This window comes from Leuciscus leuciscus (assembly GCF_965113295.1).
Source record: "Leuciscus leuciscus genome assembly, chromosome: 15".
NCBI classification, from domain to species: Eukaryota; Metazoa; Chordata; class Actinopteri; order Cypriniformes; family Leuciscidae; genus Leuciscus; species Leuciscus leuciscus.
This window is the reverse complement of record NC_138739.1, coordinates 10,580,758-10,603,206: the sequence shown is the minus strand read 5'-3', so window position 1 is coordinate 10,603,206 and position 22,449 is coordinate 10,580,758. Positions and strand designations below refer to the sequence as shown.

Genomic DNA, 22,449 nt, shown 5'->3' with positions numbered 1-22,449 from the left:
TTTAGGTATGTGGTAGGGTTATGCGTCTCATATGGACGCTAAAGGGTGCTTTGTGCGTCGGATATTGAAGCATGGTTGAAAGTGACGAAAAAGTGACGTGCACGCTTCCTCCTTGTTTATACTTTCGCCTGGCTCCGCAGCGCGAGTCTCCGCAGACTGCGCCCGCAATCCGCGCACCTCCCCAAACGGATGAGGTGTTTATACTTGACGCGCTCGCCGTTGTACTATTCTTTGAAACGACAGGGGGAGACTCGAGTAATTGTCCTCTAAACCATCAGGAATCAGCGGTGAGAAGATGAAAGCTATACACACGTGACAATGTTTATTTTAGTACACCACCACCAATAACACACTACAAACAGAATCGTGTAAAACCCAGTAAACCCTGAGATTATTACTCGTGACAATAAAACAAAATATATGGATATGAGAATGTGTATACAAAATAAATTAACAATATCTTATATTTTCTAATTTCACTAAATATTTCATTAAGTTTCGTGAAGATTTTTACTAAATATGGACCTTTATGTTCATTAAAAATACTTTTTATGCTATTATTGTATGCTCATTTTTTAAATGTAAGCAACTCATTTAGACTTGCAAACTGGGTGCCGGTGTGGTGAGAAGTTCGAGCTCGTTATTTATGTTCAGTAGCTCTTTCTACAGTAGCTCTTTCTAAGGGTATTTTTTCAATACCATTTTGCACATTTTATTTATGTTCAGTAGCTCTTTCTAGCTCAAACAAATCCACAAACTAATAAAAGGATTTATTATTTTTTATAAGGTCGTCTGTTGACTGCTGTATATAAAACCCCTTCAGTTGTTGTTACCTCAGGGGAGGAGGGGAGTCAGCAAAAAAAAAAAAAAAAAAATAATAATTTTATAGAGTACCGGCACCTCTTTTGGGCCACTTAAAGCACTGGACCAGACCATATTAGTCGTAACGACGTACCACATAACGTTCCAGCAACGTAACTTTGTGATTCCCATAATCGTCGTGGCAACGTTATGTGGTACGTCACAAGAACGTGATGAGGACGTCTCAATGACCAAACTGGCATGTTGCCAGGACGTAACATCAAAGGACCCAGAGCCGTCGCATAGACTGTGCGAACTGTGCAACCGCACAGGGCCTCGCGCCAATAGGGGGCCTCGCAATCCTGCTGGGGTTTTTTTTTCTTTCTTTCTTTCTTTTCTCACCACTTTTTAAAACATCTCCAGTTAACTGGCAGAGCATTCATTTCGTTCGTTTTTTTTTTTAAATAAGAGAAAATCTAGCGCTGAAATGTGTTTTTTAAATCAAGTGATCAAAGTGCTCGTTGCAGCTGCGATCAGTGGCGCTGATGTCTCGTGTGGCTCGCGCACACGCCGCACTGTCTTCACTTGGACGCGCACTTCAATCCGTTGCGAATACTCGTGTCCCTGCTTGATATACAACCACTGATGAACATAATCGGTTTTGATAAAAAATAAAAAAAAAAATTAAAAAAACTACCGTTATAAAAAAAAAAAAAAAAAACTATACAAGAGCGGAATCGAACCCAGAACCCCGGCCCTAAACCGATTCCCATTCATTTTCAATGGTAGTGCTAAAACACTACGGATGTAATATTATTTTGGCCACCAAAGGTATGGTGGCGCTCTTCCGTGTTTTCGCACCCCCGGGAAATTTGAAAGTCGCCATTTTCTTCCTGACTCGAAGAGTGAAAACACACAACAGCATTCGTTTCATTCTACACATTTTAAACTCATCTAACAAAGGTAAGTTGCTTTATTTATCTCTTACTATTAATGCTGAAACCTTATGCGAACTGATTCTGAACCAAACTTTACCTTGCCTGCTTTCCTTTTTTCCAGTTCATCGTAGTATGATTTGGACGCTAAATTATAAATGAACATAGGCCTTTCATCTCGTTTTTCATCTCGTTTTCGTGTTGTGTTGTGTATATATATGTGTTTTATTTTTCCGTGGTTGCTGCGTAACGTTATCTTACCAGCTTTAACTTGGGCTACTCGCTATGTTTTCCGGTTGTGGGTGTTTTTATTTTTATTTATTCTTAGATAATTTACGTGAATTAAGTGTTATTATCACTGTAGACTATTACTGCTACTTAATCAGATTAGTTTTTCCCCGTTATAACATACATCATGCTCCTTCCAATAAGAGAGCTTGCCAAACTATTTGTCATTTTTAACACGTCCCCTTGATTACGAGCTAAATTATGAATGGGCATGACCATTATTTTCAACTTTTGTAATGCTTATGAGATTGCACATATTAAATAGTTCAAAAACTAAATGAAATGAAAACGTTTGCTTGCCCTGTGAGAATGTTTTCGTTCTAGTTATCCATTTTTACCACAGTAAAATAGTACAGTATATATTTTCTATATGTTCTTAATGTTTTGACCATGTTATTTGTAGTGTAAGCTTGGTAATATAAATGTAAACTCACTCACTCTCTCTTGCTCTCTCTAAATATATATATACAGAGAGACATATTATATATATATATATATATATATATATATATATATATATATACACACACACACACACACACATATATATATATATATATATATATATATATATATATATATATATATATATATATACATATATATATGTGTGTATGTATGTGTGTGTGTGTGTATATGTGTATATATATATAAGCATAATATATAACATTAAAATATTGCTTTTTCTGTCTCTCAGCTCAACATGCACAAGAAAGACATGTTTTTCCCTGGAAGGGTTCAAGTTGTGTTCCGTAAGGGACCTCTTGGTTATCTCCTTCAAGAGCCGACTGATGAGGCCAGGCTGATCAAAGACAACCCATCTGTACAGGACAAGTCGGCACCTAAGAAGCAGGAGTTGGTCCATCAGAATGCTCTGACTGTGGTCCGTCAGAGAGGAGGTGATGCCTCAGACAGGCGAGAGGTATTAGGCGAGTACATCTTGCAGTTTGGGAAGTACAAGGGGAAATCTTTCCGCTGGCTACTAGAAAATGATATGGGGTACACCATATATCTGATGAAGACCCTGCATAAGGAAGAGGCAGCTGGAGATTTTATAGCAAAGGGACACAGCAAAAACAGCCTGATGTCATTTGTTAGTTATGCTCACAGCTTTGAAGAAATTGAGTCTCTTCTTAGCTATGTGACCAGAACTGGAGCTGCGCCAGCAGCCTCGTCAGAGGATGACCAGCTAGTCGGTTTCGGGGCTCGTGCCAAGAGCACATGGCAGGAGGTTTGGAAAAGCAGGTCTGATGGATATGCATCCTTTGTATTGGGGGCAACCTGTGTCCCAGGGACACGGATGCACAAGCTGCAGCAATACCTGCGGAAACAGCAGCAGCAGCAGTCTACCTGTCCGCCTGTACCTACATCAAGTGCCATAACTCAGCCCATGGGTCAGTTGTGTATTTTTCGTCATTTTTTTTCTTCAGTAGGACATATTGCCATTGTATCAATTAATATAAACAAAATCATAACTTATGATTTTACTCATACATTACACTTTAACAATCTACATTGTTGAAAGTGCTATATAAATGAAGATGACTTCAGTAACACCGAGCTATATTTTAAGAAATCCATTCTGTGAAAATGTTTTTTTAACCACCTGTTGATTCTTGTCTTTCTCCAACACAGAGATGGATGAAGATGTTGAGTTGGAGAGTGCAATGCTGAGCATCACCCCCTCCAAGCTACAGGTGCTGTGTAAGTATAATTTCCTTCCGTTATAAATTGATTGTGTTCCGATTTGTTTTCTCTCAAATGTTTTACAAATGTATTTAATGTTTTGTGTGTGTTACCACCACCAGCACCATCATCATCCTCAGCAGCTAAACCGGGGCGGTCTATGGAGAAGAAAAAAGGTTTTTGCGCATTGGGTTCAGCACTGGAGCACAGTTCTGTTGAATTGTGAGATGAAATTATCTCCAGAACTGAACATAAATCCTTGTGTTCTCAGTGTTCTGGCCATGTTCTGGCCTTGTTCCATTAACAATGCGTTTGCCGTTGGCATTATACTAAATGTTCCTGGGGACTATGAATTAATTTCCCCTTCATGAATTGATACCTGCCACAATCAGGGTAAGTACTTGCTTTTGTCAACTTGTAAATATTGCTAACATATGATGAAATGCATGTTCTTGCATGTTTTGTTCACATCCCTCCTGGGCATATGTAATTTTATTTTCTTTTTATAAGACTTGCATGTGAAGTAAGATAGGGTGTTTTTGTCTTTAAACCTACAGGACCTTCTGCTTCCCCCTCCAAATCACCTGCTGAAAAGAAACCGCGAGTGACACCAGGTCATGGTAAATCCATTGTAATTCTGCCCATCAATTCAAATGTTTGTCTCATGTACTATGGTATTGATCTTTGTTTTTTTATATTTTCTTTTTTTAGCACCACCCTTGTGCCCCACAAAACCTGTGCCCATTCCTGAAGAGTTGATGTTTCTTGTGAAGAAAGATCCATCAGGTTCGACACAAGGTGAGAGAACGGTTTCAACTACAGGTGTGTTTTATGTTAGGCTTTGTGGTAATTTTTTATTCTAAAGTCACATTGTAACTGTTTAGCATTTAAAATCCTGTTTGATATTTATAATACCTCACCACTTGTATAAATAATTGTTAATAGATAAATGTTACTCCGTTTCAGGAGACAGCGGCACCATAGACAGCTCTCGAGTGTGCAGGACACTAACATTTGAGGAATGTGTTAAAGATGGTAAGGGTGTACTGCACATAGACTTGACAAATGTTGAATTTTCAATGAAGCTGAGTTAATACTAATACTGGGTTAATATCTTTTCTCTTCAGAGACCACTTCCCACATAGCTGAAGCATCACACGGTAAGATAATTGCTTTACTCTGCTGCTGCAAAATACTAACATTTTCAGAGCATTTTTCTTGTTCAATTGCTTGCTCTTCATTTAATGAACGAGTTTTTAATGTAGCTTAACAAATGTCTGCATTTTGAATGTGGTTGTTCTGAGTTTTTGATTGCTTTTTTTATTATCTTAATTTAAAAGAAAGACCTTTATTATATTATTTGTCTATGTATTTGTAGAGCCATGGTCCTCTGCTCCTGATGATTTGTCAAAGCCAAATCCAGCTCCTTCACAAATGACAACAAAAAGTAAGCATCTAGATGATTCTTCAAACATCTGCCTGATTGATAGAAGAAAGTCAGTAGCTATTCTTATGTCTTCATTTTAATCATAACCAGGTACACCAGCCCATCCCAAAAATCCTCCACCACAACTTAGCTATGACCATGATGTCCGCCAGTGGAAGTGTTCCCAGCAGCAGAGGATCTGGATGAAGACAGAGCTGGAATCCATGGGTCTATGGCCTGGCTCGGTTCCTGTGAGCAACCCCATGAAGACTGTGTCATTGTGGCGTTTACCTCCTCAGCCAGAGCTGATGGACACTATCACTGATCTGCCATCTCCAAAATATTTTCAGCTTCATCCTTTTTTCATTTGGAAGCCTGAAAATGATACCCTGATGGCTCGGCTGAGGAACAACTATGCTCTGCCATGCAATGATGAGTGTAAACAGCCACAGGTGACATCTGCAGGAGTTGGTAGACCTCGTGTGATTACAGGCATCATGGGTCAATACTACCTATTCTCGTCACGTCTGTGCTGCAAAGTCTGCAAAAAGAGATGGTTTGCAGACAACCCACAGTGGCTGGAAAAGCTCCCCAAAAGATTTACAAACTTGTTGCCAGCAGTTCTTACTTATAAGAAGGCTATTTGTAAATCTTTATTGGATGAACTGCGGCGTACAGGTAAATCGCCCACAGACATGGCCAATCAGGTAATGGAAATGATGCACCTAAAATATGAACGTGCACACTTGGCCTACCTCCTCAGTTGCCAGAATATCCTCGATGCTGAGGCTGGAAGGTATGGACAAAAAAGCATTACAGGATTCCTGAGAAAGGAGACCCAGCCTGTTCCCTTTGGGGAGTATGATGATCCCAGTGGATGGAATGGAATTGCTGTGTCTGCACACTACCTCACTGACTGCCTCCTGTACGAGTACCAGCGCCAAGAGGGAGCTATTAATAAGCTCCTACAGGGAACCTTTGGGCAGGCTTTCCGTTCCGACCACACCCGGAAGGTGGCCAGGAAGGTTACATTTACATCTGGCACGATGTCATCCTATGCCATCATGAATGAAACCTGGATGATCTTATCATGGGTGATGGTACAGTCAGAAACGGACAAATCACTGGAGCCCATGTACAGGGGGCTGGCAAACCGCTACAGGATGGCAGAAGTGGAGAAAGCACAGTACCATTGGGTAGACAGGTAGGCCATGGGGCATTGTGAAAATGATTATAAGAATATTACAGGATTGATAATTCCATACCTTGCCTAAGACATATAACATGGAAAAATGTGCACATTAGATAATAACATTATCCTGACTGATGAACAGATCCATTGACTGATTGCTACAGCAGCATTAACATTATACTTTTCTGTTCTTTTTTTCAGAGATTGTTGTGCACCGTTCAGAGTGCCAGACCCTGACAAAACAGAGCACCTGAACTGGGAAGCATGGCAGACTACGGATGCCATTATTGCTGAAGCCACTTCCGGAAACTTACAGAACACCTGTGCCTCCAGATCTCACTTTATTCAGCACATCACAGTCAAGCTGGACTTGTTCCACTGTATGAGGCGCCTCCTCCGTGAGTGTGTTTCAGAGCATCACACCCTTTACAGCTCCTTCTCCCAGTTCTTGTCTGCTGCTTTCAGTCTGGTGGATCAGGAAGACCTGCAGAAGCTCAAGGACGCATACATATTTTGTGGGATTCAGCCTGCCAACCCCACAAAGCAGCACATTCGAGAACACTGCAGAACAAAGATCCCACAGCCTGGAGAACTCCTGAGGAGGGTTGAGGATGTTATACACCATTTTCATTTGGCAGCAGATCCTAATGGTGTTCCCCTGTACAAACCCTCTATGCTTAAGACATGGTGCATTCAGCGCGTTCACATTCTGAGGGGCTGTTTAAGTGATCCAGAGGTTGCAGGTCAAATCCTATACAGGCATGGTGGAACACTGCAACTTAACCATGTCCAGGGTGAGGGGGCCAAAGTTCCTATATGGATCCCCATAAGAGGAACATCTCAGCAGGAGGGGTACCACTTCCACCAGGCTCAGTGGGTCACTGGCACACGTGTCTCCTCAGAGCTGTTTCAAGCCCAGGGGATGACAGGAGTGGCACGATGGAACTTTCAGCGTCTGGTGGATCTGAAACAATCAAGTATTCAGCTTCCAGGAGCCTTTGATCCCTCTCTGATTGCTGAGCTGAATACCGTCTCAGAAAGGCTGTTAGGTATGCCGAAGTATCCTGCCCTTCGGGTATCTAATGTAGATACTGGAGAAAGATTCGGGCTGGAGTATGTTGAACCTGGATGCCGTCCTGTTGTTCTGGACTGGGAAAAGCACAAGACCAAGACCACTCAACCTGTAAATCTAGATGAGCAGATTGATTCACCCACTGTCCAGTCTCAATACCCTTCTGCTGCTCTTGATGTGACTCCTAGTCCTCATCTAGAGTCAGGTAAACTTTACAGATGCAGGAACTCAAACGAAACTGTTAGCAGACTTTTTACCCATAAATTAACAAAATGTTTTACTTTCTGTTGTTGTTTTTACAGTAACCACCAGCGCCCAGCCTGTGCCCACGCTGTCCTCATCTTTTGCTGGCCGCACTGAGCCTCGTTCAGAGACAGGTGAGCAATTTGATAAACACACAGTCATTCCATAAACACCTTTTATTTTTCCTTTATTCAAAAAGTAATTACAAATGTTTACTTCCTGTTACAGTAACCACCAGCGCCCAGCCTGTGCCCACGCTGTCCTCACCTTTTGCTGGCCGCACTGAGCCTCGTTCAGAGACAGGTGAGCAATTTGATAAACACACAGTCATTCCATAAACACCTTTTATTTTTCCTTTATTCAAAAAGTAATTACAAATGTTTACTTCCTGTTACAGTAACCACCAGCGCCCAGCCTGTGCCCACGCTGTCCTCACCTTTTGCTGGCCGCCCTGAGCCTCGTTCAGAGACAGGTGAACATTCATAGATAATCATGCCAAAAATACTGCTAGTATTTATTATCTAGGTCAAGGACTGATTATATATTATTGTGATTGATGTAGGAACCACATTCACACCACCTCTGCCCATGATGGCCTCACCAACTAGCACCCGCACTGGACCTGTGAAGACTGGTGGTAGAGTGTTTGTGTTGGATCACAAAAGGTGGACAGCCACAATGAAGAAGGCCATTGACACCTTACTGGAGAAACACCATGGCAAGAAGGACATGATTAAGCTTGTGGATCAGGAGTATGCAGCAATGGTTCATAACTCCTGCACTGATCCCAACAGCATGCTCCATTCAACCACAAAACTGCACATTACACAGTATGTCAAGCACTTGGCTAAACTCTTAAACACCAGTTCTTCCTTAAACACAAGTCCTGAAAAACTTCTTGCAAGACAGCAACTCTGGTATTCACTGACAGAGGGTAGTGACACTACCAGTGTCCCGGTTATGACAGTGACCCCAGCAGTAGTTGTACATCCACCTGCACCTTCTCTGACCACACCAGTGACTCACGAGGCCATTGAGAAAATTGTGGAGGAAATAATGGTAAGACAGCAGCAACAACAACAGCAGCAGCAGCACCATAAAGAAAAGAAGAAGCAAACAAAGACTTGTCTTGCCTGTGGACAGCCCAAATCTCGGTACGAGAACGATGGCTCCTCCATCCACTTCTTCTATCAGCAAGGTTCTGTTAGGTACTTCTATTGTTCCACAAAAGTTTTTACAACCTACAGTGGAGAAGGACTAACAAACCCAAGAATGCCATTCCAAGATTTTATGGAGACTGAGTTCTTTCAAAGGGAACTGGAAGCCACAAAAAAACGGGTTGAGGAGAAAGGGCAGCCGAAACGGAAGAGGTCTGATACTCCACAGACTGGTCGCCTGTGCAGATTCTGCAAAATGGAACTAAAGCAGGGCCCAAATAGTCCACATATACACACAGGCTTTCCTGGGGTACCAGGGAAATATATTTACTGTCCTTCCAAAGTACTTTCTATTTACAAAGGTCAGGGCATGGACAAAGAGATGACCTGGAAAGAATTTCAAGACTCTGCTTTTTATGAGGTGGAAAAGCAAAGATGGGTGGCAGAGAAGGGAAAATAAAAGGGGGAAAAAAATTCTTGTTTCTGTAAATGTCTGTGTTCATATTCTATGGTTATCTTTGGCTTACTTTTATAGTTTGTTTTTATAGTTTTATAACAGTATAATTTTGTAATTAACTTTCTTTTGTAAATTTGGAGATTGTAGAATAACATAATAATAAATACATTTTAATAACATTTATATCTGCTTCATTATATCTGCTAATCTTATTCTTACTTTCCATGGTCCTGATTTAATGCTGTAGCTATTTTGGCCAATAAGCAATGAAAAACCATTAAATCAATTGACTAATGATTGAATGATTTTGTATGATAGATAAAAACTATGGGGTGTGTTTTTGTGTTTATGTTGACTCAGAGTTGCATAAAAACAAATCTCAGGATTGCAATGAGTGGGATTCGAACCCAGGTCTAGACGAGCATACCAATAATAATGAGAAAAAATCTGATTGGCTGTAGTTGTAATTCAGTACCTAGGACAGCGCCAACAAAGCTTCAATTTTATTGGCTGTTGCTGAGTTCCAACTATACACGACCTGCCCCCGCGGGCTTGGCGAAAGTTCTACCACTGGACCGTTAAGATATACTTTTATGTTGTAAGCGGATCTATGTATGAATTCACACAAATTCTCGAGCTGACTTGATTTAAAGCCATTCGTTGCACAGTTTATTTTTTCCCCTCTGAAATAAATAGCACAATGAAATAAATAATAGTCATAGCTGAGACTATGTGCATGATTATGCTGTATTATTCTACTTGATAAAAACGTATTGCAGCGAGATTATGCGTGCAATAGAACTAGAACAACAGCTACGTCCGTGTGACTGTTATTCATGCGCAATTGTGCATCCACATCAAAGAGCAGGGCCTCGCATTTCAAGTTCGCACAGGGCCTCGCACCCCACCTGCGACGGCACTGAAAGGACCATATTAGTCTTAGCGACGACCAAAAAACACTGCATAGGCCTACATTTAATCAGCATTTATTCAGTGTGTTACCTGTACTATTGTGTGTGTGCACCGCATGGATCAATGTGTCACACACATGTGTGCCTCAAGAATCAATCAACTAGAAAACATTTATATAATTTATTAATCAGCAGTTATTTAATGATATTTTCCAGATAATAAACAATTAACATATACTTTTTACCATATAGATAAACTAGCGACGTCTTTTGAGGACGTGCCCACGACGTTTCTGGAACGTTAGCCAAGATAAAAAAAAATGGAACTTTACCACGACGTCCTCACAACGTTGTCATAAAGTAACGTCACGCTGACCAAATGACGACTAACTGACGACGTCGTCACAACGTAGCACGGTATCTCCTAATAATAAGACCACCTCTGGTTTTGACAACATTGTCATCTGTACGCGAAACCTTTCAAAAACGCAAAGGAAAATGTTTTAGTTGTTAGTACATCGTTGTCATGTAAACGAACCCTGAGTTGTCTGTGGGTGATTTTAGATGGGTCTGAGATTATTTGGGATGTTCATTATATATCAGCCCAAGACCAAAGAATAAGGTGCAAATTATGCACAGATTATTATACCTTCATAATAGCCTACACCTCATCCTATTATTTGAATTTCTGAAAGAGGACAAAAAACACACATCACATAAGATACAAAGATAACATTTTAATGAAAAAGTAATAAATAAAAGATATGCTCCACTGGCTACGATTCAGAGTTCAATTTCCCCCAAAATTGTGCTATTATATTATATTATATTATATTATTTTATATTATATTATATTATATTATATTATATTATATTATATTATATTATATTATATTATATATTTCAATGGAATCCATATTCACATGTCATTTCTGTATAATGACATCAAAGTATGGTATCTAAAAAAAATTGTTCCATCAGCACAAAAACACAAATGCTAAGATTGGGTAAAAGCCATTAAACATCATGTAAATGTATGACTTAATTACACAGTCACATGTTTATGACAACAACAGCATACACTTACATTTGATAACAGTTTTCCAGGACATTGCTTTATAATGATTCAGTTCCATTTGTCTTTCCATAGTCTCTATGTCGTAGCTAACCACGTCATTTAAACTCCAGCCCAATGTTTCATGTGTATCAATAAACTTGGTCATTGTATAATAAATGTTGTATATAACAGTTTATTTTGAGATAATGTCTGGCTGACTGTACATTATCCCTTACATATTGCACTGGTTACATGTTTCACATATTATTTTGTTGATATCACCGTGCTGTCTGGTATGAGAATATAGTTAATCAGTTCGAGGGTTCTATCTTCTCTGCTGTTCATCTTTTCTGGTTCTGATGTCATAAACCAGCACAGCGATAGTAGCCACGCCCACCAGAGCAGAGAGAGCCAATCGGATCACAGCTTCAGTAGAACCACAACAAAGGATAGATTCTGAAGGAAGGTAAGAACAACACAGAGATGGAATTTTACATTTCAATAAACACTTAAACATACTTTGACACTAAATCTACAACGCAACTCGACAAAAGACAACAGATCACATTATAATCAGTGATGCCATCTACAGTGGCGTTCCCACTGCCAGAGACACGCAGCAACAAAGCGACACAATCTCCTTCATTTCAGTGGAGAGCTGGCGATTTCCGGCGACAGTGACCATTGGCATGTACAGCTACGCAACAAAGTTCAGATATGTTTAACTTTATGCAAATGAAGAGCGACAACCAATGGGAGTATAGTCAGTGGAACGCACATGATCCGTCACTACATCCTGTAGTGGAGTGTTGAGGCTTGATGGAGGAAAAGTTATTTGACTATTTTTACTATTTTACTATTTATTTTACTACTTATTTGATACTACAATACTACAATAAATTTACTACAATAATCTATGATATGTCTCTGTGTACATATGGTGGTACTTGCCATGCTAACTGCCGGCCTGAATGAATTAGTGAACTGGTGCTTGCGATTGAACCGCAGATAAATTGCCTTGATGGCAAAGAGCACTCACTTTTTCTCGTTCATCTTTAATGTTAAGCATTTTGTGTACTGATTACATTTATATTTAGTCTTGTCCCTCCGAAATGTTTGTTTTTAGCAAGTGTGCCGCACAAGTCCTAAAAAGGGAAGCCAAAGGATCTCGATCGCCCTCAGGTGGTTGGTCCCAGTATCTGTCATAAATCCCGCCCTCTCCATATAATCTAATGGTATGTGAGACAAACTAAACAATCAAATTACACTTCAAATAATTTTTTTCCAAAGATGCTTTCTGTCATGTTAGGTAGGTTTTATCATCATGCTGGAGTAAGTTCAAGTGTTCGTAAACAAGAAAGAGAAATGTACATAATGTAGCTGAAGACGATCAACAAAGCTCAGTCAATCATCAATATCACTTCTGATGTAGCCTACCTGAGCATGGCTGACAGAAATCAGAGTTGTTGAGAAGCGTAGTCTGGTTGGTGAATGAAGAAGCCACTACACAGCTGTACGAATCACCCAGACACTTAATCTCCAGAGGTAGAGAGAGACTGATGCTGAGATCAGACGAACTTATGCTGGACAATACACTGATTCCTTTGTACCAGGAGAGAGTCACATCACTCACATTCACCACTGAACACACCAATGAACATGATGATGATGAGTTATTGCTGATGACAGGAACAGGCAGACGAGCTGAAAAACACGAGAGAATAATATGAAAAAACAATGAAAAAAACACAGTGACTAGTGGCTGTCCAGTTTTAAAAGAAGAACAAAATGACACCAGTATCATAACAGTACTCCATGTGAAGTCATAAAATGGTAGCCTGCAATTGTTATCTTAAAGGACCGACCTGATTTGTGACCCTGGATCACAAAACCAGTCACAAGTCGCACGGGGATATTTGTGGCAATAGCCAACAATACATTGTATGGGGCAAAATTATAGATTTTTCTTTTAGGCCAAAAATCATTAGGATATTAAGATCATGTTCCATGAAGATATTTAGTAAATTTACTACCGTAAATATATAAAACGTTTATTTTTGTGAGTGGATGCCGCACAATCGCGAATATAAACGCAAAACTTTAAAGGCGATTTTCTCAATTTTTTGATTTTTTTGTACCCTCATAATCCAGATTTTCAAATAGTTGTATATCGGCCAAATATTGTCCTATCCTAACAAACATCAATGGAAAGCTTATTTATTCTGCTCTCAGATGATGTATATATTTCAATTTCAAGAAATTGACCCATGTGACTGGTTTTGTGGTCCAGGGTCACATTTAACCCATAAAATGTAGTTTTGTTGACCAGTGTAGAATCAGTGTTGTTATATAGTATTTTAGATTTGAATAAATACAAATTTCTGTAACGAAACTAGATAGTGCAGGCTAATAGGTCCTTAACTCAAACATTTGCAATCACATGATTCTCTATAAAGCACAAAATGATTTACTTTTAGCTTCTGACCAAGGCTGTATCTCAATACTAGTTTTACTTGATCTTAGTGCTGCGTTCGATACTATAGATCATACATTACTCTTAGATCGACTACAAAATTATACTGGTGTTCAAGGACAAGCACTAAGCTGGTTCAAATCATACCTATCTGACCGCTACCATTTTGTCTATTTAAATGGAGAAAAATCGATCATAACTCCAGTAAACTATGGAGTGCCGCAGGGATCTGTATTAGGCCCTCTGTTATTTTCAATATATATGATGCCACTTGGAAATATTATAAGGAAACATGGAATTAGTTTCCATTGTTATGCTGATGACACTCAAATATATATTTCATCACGGCCGGATGAAAACGGTAAATTTTCCAAATTGACAGAGTGTGTTAAAGATATAAAAGATTGGATGACGCGTAATTTTCTTTTATTAAATCCAGACAAGACAGAGGTAATACTTATCGGTTCAAAAAACCGCCCACAAAACCTCGCACAATACAACTTTAACATCATAGGATGTCCTGTTACTTTATCCTCTACAGTAAAAGACCTGGGTGTTATACTCGATTGCAACCTGTCTTTTGAAAATCATATTTCATATGTTACAAAAACAGCCTTTTTCCACCTTAGAAACATTGCTAAGCTACGTAATATGCTATCAGTTTCTGATGCAGAAAAGTTAGTTCATGCATTCATGACCTCGAGACTGGATTACTGTAATGCTTTATTAGCTGGTTGTCCTGCATCCTCAATAAACAAGCTACAATTAGTCCAAAATGCCGCCGCTAGAGTTCTTACAAGATCAAGAAAATATGATCATATAACACCGATTTTATCATCACTGCATTGGTTACCTATAAAGTTCCGTATTAATTACAAGGTATTGCTACTGACTTATAAAGCCCTAAACGGCTTAGCTCCAGTCTATTTAACGGATCTTCTATCACCCTATAATCCATCGCGCTCTTTAAGATCACTAAATTCAAGGCTTTTGGTCATACCTAGGATATCCAGAACCACCAAAGGAGGAAGAGCATTTTCACATTTGGCTCCAAAACTCTGGAATAGTCTTCCTGATACTGTTCGTTGCTCAGACTTGCTCTCCCAGTTTAAAACTAGATTAAAGTCGCATCTCTTCAGCCAGGCATTCATATAATCCCACAGTTCAAACTACAATCCGGCCTCCAGCTCATAAATGCCAGAGGAGAACTGGCCCCGACTGAGCCTGGGTTCTCCCAAGGTTTTTTTTCTCCATTAGGTCACCTGATGGAGTTTTAGGACACCATTAGGTCACTTGATGGAGTTTTTCGGTTCCTTGCCACTGTTGCCTTTGGCTTGCTCAGTTGGGGATATTTTGGGGATATTTAATTTCATTTTATCAATCAATAAATTCCTCTTGAAACAAACTTTGTTGTATTATTTTAATTTAATACTGTGAAGCTGCTTTGATACAATCTGTATTGTGAAAAGCGCTATACAAATAAACTTGACTTGACTTGACTTGACAACTGTTTGATTCCTGCTGTATCAGTAGCCAATGAGCTCTCGTGGTCAACCTTTAAAAACTTGGTTTGTTTTAGCAGCGCAGCATGCTTTCAGAAACCCTCCACCTTCCCCGGCTCCATCTGTATAGATCTGCTACAAGTAATTCATGTTCTTGCTGTTACGTTCCACATGTGTTTTTGTATTTTGTACTGTTTTTCTCTTTTCATCCTTTGTGCTTTTGTTGTTATATATATATATTTTTTTTTTTTCTTACAGATTATTCTTGGGTGCTAAGGAAAATGCGGCGGTACGTCGTCATATACGTGACGTCAAGACATTCGACCAATCTGCTGACGTTCCGGCAGGTTTAAAGGCTCCATTGACGAGGAGTGAGAGATCAGCGCCAGATCTCATCCAACTCCCGTCCCTTCGAGCTGAAAATCTATTGAGTCACGATCACGTGAAAGTTTATGTTTGTTTGTTTATGCAGTGATTTCCGAACTAACACACCTTCGGATTTTTCTATGATTGTTGCTGATGTATTATTGCCCTGTTGGTTCCGCCTGAGAGAATGCACTGTTTCAGCGTTTCACCAACGCTATCTCACGACCAATTCGTAAGCTACTCTGAAGATCTCGGGTTAGTTTATAAATGTTTCTTTTGGTATGTAGTTTAGAGGTTTGGGTTAATATTTACAGTTGTCTTTTGTTATGTCATTTGCACCTTTTCAATTAAAACGTATAATTTAAACGTGTTAACTTATCTGCTTGTTGATTATTTCTGCCATTTGCACCCACTGCAACAGTGATAGCTCACATAAATGTTGTGTTATCATCCCATTTACATCTTTAAACGCGTAACACTTGCTCACAGCAGCGTGTTGTGTATGTATTGGCAGTAGCAAGTCCCGTACTTGCTGTACTTACAGAAACAGCAGCAGAAGCAATAACCAGACGTTCAACCCACTGATGCACATATTCAAATTAATGCAAAAAACAAAGATGCACAAAATCATTTAGTCATTTTGCAGTATTATTGTAAAACAATTCTGAAAAATAATGTGCGAAAAACACTCATATGTACTGTATACTAACCATAGACAGCAACACTGAATCTGTATATGATCTTTGCCCTGATTTGATATTCTCCAGAGTCTGTGGTTCTGGTGTTTGTGATGGTCAGAGATCCAGTCTGATGATCCAGCTTCAGTCTGTCTCTGAATCTCCCATCAGGACCATCATGTGTTGAGAAGATTCCAGTCCCTCTGTTGATTGTAGCTATAGGAGATTTTTCGGATCCAAACCGCCATTGTATCACATCATCTTCCTGTAGTTCAGTATCAGAGTTTAGAGTGACTGAATCTCCCTCCATCACTGACACTGACTTCACTGTATCTGTACCAGCAAACACACCTGAAGAACATCATATCCATACAACAGTAGGTGTTTAATGTAAGATCACAAACCTGAATCCAGACTAGATCTCAGTCATAGTGATATAAATATGCCAGAATTATAAGCATAAAAACATGTTTATAACTTACCAGCCAAACACCAAAAGCAAAGACAGCAAAAAACAAATGAGTGAAACATTTCCTCTGAAATCCTCAAGATGTTTGCCAAGATTATCCGAAAATGTGATGGTTTGAAGGAAAATCTTGTAGACAGGACACAGAAGTATACTATTTAGACTTGAGTGAGTGTGAGTCTGAGAGTTTGTGTGTTTGCGTGTGTGTGTGTGTGTGTAAGAGCGAGAGAGCGAAAGAGAGAGAGAGTGAGTGAGGGGGGTTCTCTCATAGAGTGTGTAATGATGTCTTAGACATAACATTTTGGACTGGATTGCATAATATTGAGTATAAGAACACATGCTGCTGCTTCTAAAATCTTAAGAGTGGTTTAACATATTTCAAACATATTTAACAGTAACACTGTGCACATTTCAGTCATGTGACTTCTAGTCATCTCTCTACCTTTTTCATTTCATACACTTATTGTTTGATAATTTGTCATCTTTCTCTCTTCTTATGCCTTAATTTTGCTCTCCGCTGTAATTGATCTATGTTTAGTTTTTTTGGAAACGCAATAGTATATTATTTTTGACTAAGGACGTTCACTCTGAGGAGGCAATAATGCACAGACACCACACAGGAAGTTAGCGAGTGAAGAGCATACACATTTGAAGTGGAACGCATCTTGTTTGCTTCCCCTGCAGCTTTGACCAAAGGGGAATTCGTGTGACGTCAAATCCCTTCCCTCTCTCAGAAGCTCTGCCCTCACTCACGTGGTTTTTATGTTGCATGAGCGCCTACTACTGACGGAATCACCACAATCAACTGGAATCTGCTATGGAGCTAATTTATGGTTTATTATTTTATTATTTATGATAATAATTGATATTCTGTCTTAAGAGAATCTGGCTGCTCTGGTTTGGTTCCGATCAGGTGAAACATAAACTAGGACTTTTTATGTATTTATTTTCTTTTAATTGCATATTTTTTATTATTATTTGTTTTATGTGCTATGTGTTGTTGTCTATTTGTCTGTCTATTACGCTGCAACTGACACAATGCATGAACCGTATCGATGTGGTTTTCATGTCAGTTACAAACAAATGAAAATATGACAATGGCCAACACAAAATGGACGAATTGGGGGCTTAAAGGGTTAGTTCACCCCCAAAATAAAATTTCTGTCATTAATTACTCACCCTCACCTCCTACGCTGTTTAGTGTTTACGTTGTAAACACAGTGCAGCACTTCCAGGTTCTACGTCAGAACGGCGACTCACTATTGGCCGACGCTGGTCACGTGAGCACCACGACACATGCCTGTGATGCTGACGCAGGAGACGGCCAATAATGTGCCGACCTTCTGACCAACACTATATAGAGAAATACATTTTCTGGAAGATATCAATCAATTTTTGTGTTTATTTAGAATTAGACAAATCTGATATAATTTTAATCTCCAATATGTTATTTAACAGTTGATATGTTTCTTTAATGCTTCGCTAACTAGCAGAAGACACTTGTCGGGTTTAAATCCCAGTTGCGCTGGTGGGGAACGTTGTAACACTTCGTTGCAATCATTAATATCACAAACACAAGGCATTCAAACATGAAAGCGAGTTAAATTATTTTAAAAGTCTTTAATGCTGACAGAATCATCCGGCGCTGCCGTCTCCCGACTCAGGTGAACTCCGACTCTGTTCGTAACCACTCCTCTAGCCCGAGCTGGCCCGCTCTGGCCCAAGGTATTCGAAGGGCCAGAAATCCTGGCCGCTGGCCCCGAGTAAGCCCCGATCAAGCCCCGGAAGTGACAGTGGAAACGCGACTGGCCCTGGCACGCACTAGCACGGCCCGGCCCTGGCCCGACAGTGGAAACGCGGCTAATGAGCCCCTATTAGAACTATACTGTTCTATTCTATACTTTTATGAATTCTATTGAGAAAACATGAGGAAATGGTGAATAAAGACTGAGAGTCAATGTTCAGAAATTATTAATTATTAATATGTTTTGAACTATGTTGTATAGCTGTGTTTTCCTGTGTGTTCTTTGTCAAATTCAAAAATTAGTTTATTTAATTTTTTTATTTAAAAAATGCCATTATTTTATATGAAAAAGTTAATAGCCTAATTGTATTTTATTGAGAAAATATTTTAGTTTGTCTTGTATATTTCTTTAATTAGATCAGATAGCATTTTAAGCTGTAATATTGTCGTTACAATGTGCCCCACTATGGGGCATGTTGTCACATTTCACTTTCATTCTTTTGGGGTATATCAGGTATATCAAGAAAAAAGTATACTGTAATAAAACAAAGAAACATGTATATAGGCTATTCAAAAATAAAGCTAGACATGTGGGAAATTAATGTGGGAAAAATAAATAGCCTACTCTGAACCCTAAGTAGATGTACACAAACTGAGAAAGTCAAAAAGAGTTACTTTGTGCCCCCCTCTACCCTATTCGAAAATAGAATTAGTAGCCTACGTCCCAAATTGTAGAATGTTGAAATGAGTAGGCCTATTCTAAAGATACCCGGGCCGGATGGTCTACTTTTTCCGGTTAGAATCCGAATCCGCGAACTATGGAAGCTTGTTTCCTCCACTGAATAATAAATAAATAATAATAATTGCAACTTTTTATCTCACAATTGTGACTTTTTTTCTCACAATTGCGATATATCAAGTCAGAATTGTGACTTTTTTTTCTCAGAATTGCGAGATATGAAGTCAGAATTGTGAGAAATAAAGTCACAATTCTGAGAAATAAAGTCGCAATTCTGAGAAATAAAGTCACAATTGGGAGATATAAAGTCAGAATTGCATGATATAAAGTCACAATTGCGTGTTATAAAGTCAGAATTGTGCGATATAAACTATTCTGAGGTAAAAAAAAAAAAAAAAAGTATTTTTTCCCCTTAGAATTGGACTTTACATCTCACAATTGTGAGTTTATATCTCACAATTCTGAGAAGAGATGTCAGAATTGCGAGATATAAACTCGTAAATTATGTGTTATAAAGTCAGAATTGTGTGATATAAAGTCGCAATTGCGAGAAAAAAAGTCCGAATTCGGACTTTATAACACGCAATTGCGACTTTATTTCACGCAATTCTGACTTTATATCTCGCAATTTTGAGAAATAAAGTCAGAATTGCGAGATGTAAACTTGCAATTGTGAGATAAAAAGTCGCAATTATCTTTCTTTTTTTTGTGGCAGAAACAAGCTTCCATACTAACACATTAATATTGCCCACAACCCATCGCGCGTTGGACGGTGATTTGATTAGAACTACAAACACAAGTAAAAAGTGTTAAAAAACTACAGACATGGAGGATCCGCGAGTCCGTACGTGGTTATGTAGAGAGGTTTATAAAAGGGATCGTTTGAGTGATTAATTATCTACCCAGACGAAAATGTAGTCTATTTATTCAATGTTGTCCACATTATATGTCATCTGCAGCAGCATTGTGAACTTGTGTAAATATATGTTTAGAAATTAACTTATAAATGCATAATTAATTGCAAACACAAGAGGAGAGTCACCGCATGAAAGACCCACGACTGGCAGATCAACGTGCTACAACCTTTCTCTCTGAAAGTGTCGAAAATTAAATTGGATCGAATGGAGGATTTTAAAGGGATAGTTCACTTTGAAATTAAATTTTGGTATGTTTTAGCTTACCTCAAGGGCATCCAAGATGTAGGTGTCTTTTTTTCCGCAGTAGTTTCAATTTTGATATTTTTAGGTCAAACCGTTCTTGTCTGTCAGTCATATAATGCAGGTCGATGGTCACCACCTCAAAGAGCATGCACAGAGTCCAAATTAAAACAATTCCCCATCGTAAGTACACATTGATGGCCTGAGACACGAAACGAGCGGTTTGAGTGAGAAAACGAACAGTATTTATATCGTTGTTACCTCTTGTACACAGCTCTCAGATCCAAGTGATCTGAGAGCGCGGGCGGGTATAGATATATACACTAGATGTCGCCTACTGCAGTTCATTGGAACGAAACCGTAGCCAAGGCGACATCTATATATCTATACCCGCCCGCGCTCTCAGATCACTTGGACGTGGCTGTGTACAAGAGGTAACAACGATATAAATACTGTTCGTTTTCTCACTCAAACCGCTCGTTTCGTGTCTTAGGCCATCAATGTGTGCTTACGATGGGGAATTGTTTAATTTGGACGATGAGGAATTGTTTTAATTTGGACTCTGTGCATGCTCTTTGAGGTGGTGACCATAGACCTGCATTATATGAATGACAGACAAGAACGGTTTGACCTAAAAATATCAAAATTGAAACTACTGAGGAAAAAAAGAAACCTACATCTTGGATGCCCTTGAGGTAAGCTAAAACATACCAAAATTTAATTTCAAAGTGAACTATCCCTTTAACTGTGACTGTGACAAGATGATTGACAGGGCAGTTTACGGTGACATGATGCACGAGTCAGAGCTGTCCGTTAAAGTTGACGAAGTAGGTTCCAAAGCTTGCCTAATATTTTGCTAAACACTCGAAAGTAGGCTATGTACTTTTTCTTCACAAAATGAGTTTTAGGGACGCAGTCCCATGTATATCTGTGAAAGACGATTGAGCCAATCAGAGTAGGTATGCAGCCTGGCTGCACGTATGCAACTCCGCCCCGTTTTGCAGGCTGCAGTCAGATGATTTCCCTTCCTGTCCCCGCACAGTTACCCGTCCCGAGGACAGCTCCCAATAAAACGTCACGTGCATGATAGTTTCACAATACATACAAGTTCTTGGGAATATCCACTGTCACTGATCCTAGAACCGCCCTTGATTGCATCTAAATCGAGTGTCACGGAGAAGATTCGGACATTTTTTTTGCTTTTACTATTATTTTAACTAGAGAGTAAAAAAGATTCATTATTTACTATTTCAGTAAAAGATATTGGCTAATCAAATGGATCGATCATCAGTCGGCATGGAGTCTTCTGTCGAGCTTCAGTCGAGTTTTCATTTCTCTATCCTCGGGAGCGACTGACAGCGGAGCAGATTATTATAAACAATAGCCTTTTCACTGATCATCTTCATAAACTTCATACAGAAATATGAAGAACGTGTTATTGATCGTTGTGTTCTATGTTGCCATAGACGGTAAGCTTTGTTTCGTTTCACTTTGTAAAATCCTAATCCCAAATGTATTTTCATTTATTTTATATTCTTATTCACACAGTTTCTAAATGAACTATGTTTAGTTAGTTCTGTGTAGTATTTTAGTATAGCCTTAACAGTTTCCAGGACTTGATACATTTACTACCTTTTTAAAGGGCACAATGTTAACCTTAGCTGCCTGGTTTATTTGTTAATTAAGTGTAATGGGGATGGTTTGTAACAACTTTTGCTGTAAGTAACATCTGTGTTTTTAATGGTAACACTTTACAGTCAGGTTTTATTAGTTAACTAGCCTATGTTAGTAAACATGAACTAAGAATGATAATTTCTTCTACAGCATTTATTAATCTTAATGTTAATTTAAACATTTACTAATACATTATTAAATTCAAACATTGTATTTGTTAACATTAGTTAATGCACGGTGAACTAACATGATCAAACAATGAACGACTCATTGTTCATTGTTAGTTCATGTTAGTTAATACATTAGCTTTTAACAAATGAAACCTTATTGTAAAGTGTTACAAGGGTCACACTGGTTTTGTGTGGGAGAGAAGCCATGATTATCAGATATCTTGAAGAGACACCACGTTTTCAGTCTTTCTCATAA

The 22,449-nt window shown here is 39.0% G+C and overlaps 3 protein-coding genes across 11 annotated transcripts in view; 2 read left to right on the top strand and 1 right to left on the bottom strand.

The window, feature by feature from the left end:
* Nucleotides 1-16,967, bottom strand: part of LOC309476219 (uncharacterized protein) — a 169,890-nt gene extending 152,923 nt beyond the window's left edge. Inside the window, exons 1-4 of one of the 3 annotated variants that reach the window (XM_082139476.1) lie at nucleotides 16,726-16,967; nucleotides 16,277-16,594; nucleotides 12,663-12,929; nucleotides 10,891-11,681 (exon numbers count right to left, since the gene is read on the bottom strand). In XM_082139476.1, the coding sequence (XP_081995602.1) occupies nucleotides 11,551-11,681; nucleotides 12,663-12,929; nucleotides 16,277-16,594; nucleotides 16,726-16,774 (765 nt within the window). In that variant the 5' untranslated portion in view covers nucleotides 16,775-16,967 and the 3' untranslated portion in view covers nucleotides 10,891-11,550. Of the gene's footprint in view, nucleotides 1-10,890; nucleotides 11,682-12,662; nucleotides 12,930-16,276; nucleotides 16,595-16,725 lie in introns of those variants that run through there. The other 2 variants (XM_082139481.1, XM_082139478.1) reach the window with 2 other exon arrangements.
* LOC309475956 (uncharacterized protein) lies at nucleotides 1,676-10,183 on the top strand. 6 transcript variants are annotated; one of them, XM_082138975.1, is made up of 15 exons: nucleotides 1,676-1,764; nucleotides 2,722-3,418; nucleotides 3,660-3,728; nucleotides 3,833-3,886; nucleotides 3,982-4,330; nucleotides 4,422-4,508; nucleotides 4,677-4,745; nucleotides 4,838-4,870; nucleotides 5,089-5,157; nucleotides 5,248-6,340; nucleotides 6,530-7,605; nucleotides 7,703-7,777; nucleotides 7,872-7,946; nucleotides 8,041-8,115; nucleotides 8,206-10,183. In XM_082138975.1, the coding sequence occupies exons 6-15, from the start codon at nucleotides 4,469-4,471 to the stop codon at nucleotides 9,258-9,260; spliced, it is 3,660 nt and encodes a 1,219-aa protein (XP_081995101.1). In that variant the 5' UTR covers nucleotides 1,676-1,764; nucleotides 2,722-3,418; nucleotides 3,660-3,728; nucleotides 3,833-3,886; nucleotides 3,982-4,330; nucleotides 4,422-4,468; the 3' UTR covers nucleotides 9,261-10,183. The 6 variants fall into 6 exon arrangements, with proteins under 6 accessions (XP_081995101.1, XP_081995102.1, XP_081995100.1 ...); XM_082138976.1 differs by having other exon boundaries at nucleotides 3,833-4,103; nucleotides 4,268-4,324; XM_082138974.1 differs by having other exon boundaries at nucleotides 3,833-4,103; nucleotides 4,268-4,330.
* Nucleotides 16,968-21,400: 4,433 nt separating the features above from the next.
* LOC309476003 (uncharacterized protein) overlaps nucleotides 21,401-22,449 on the top strand; it is a 46,712-nt gene continuing 45,663 nt past the window's right edge. For both annotated transcript variants that reach the window (XR_014197901.1, XM_082139077.1), the window contains exon 1: nucleotides 21,401-21,818. Coding sequence is in view for 1 of the 2 variants with exons in the window: in XM_082139077.1 (XP_081995203.1) it covers nucleotides 21,773-21,818 (46 nt within the window). In the remaining variant the exon portion in view is untranslated. The remainder of the gene's footprint in view (nucleotides 21,819-22,449) is intronic.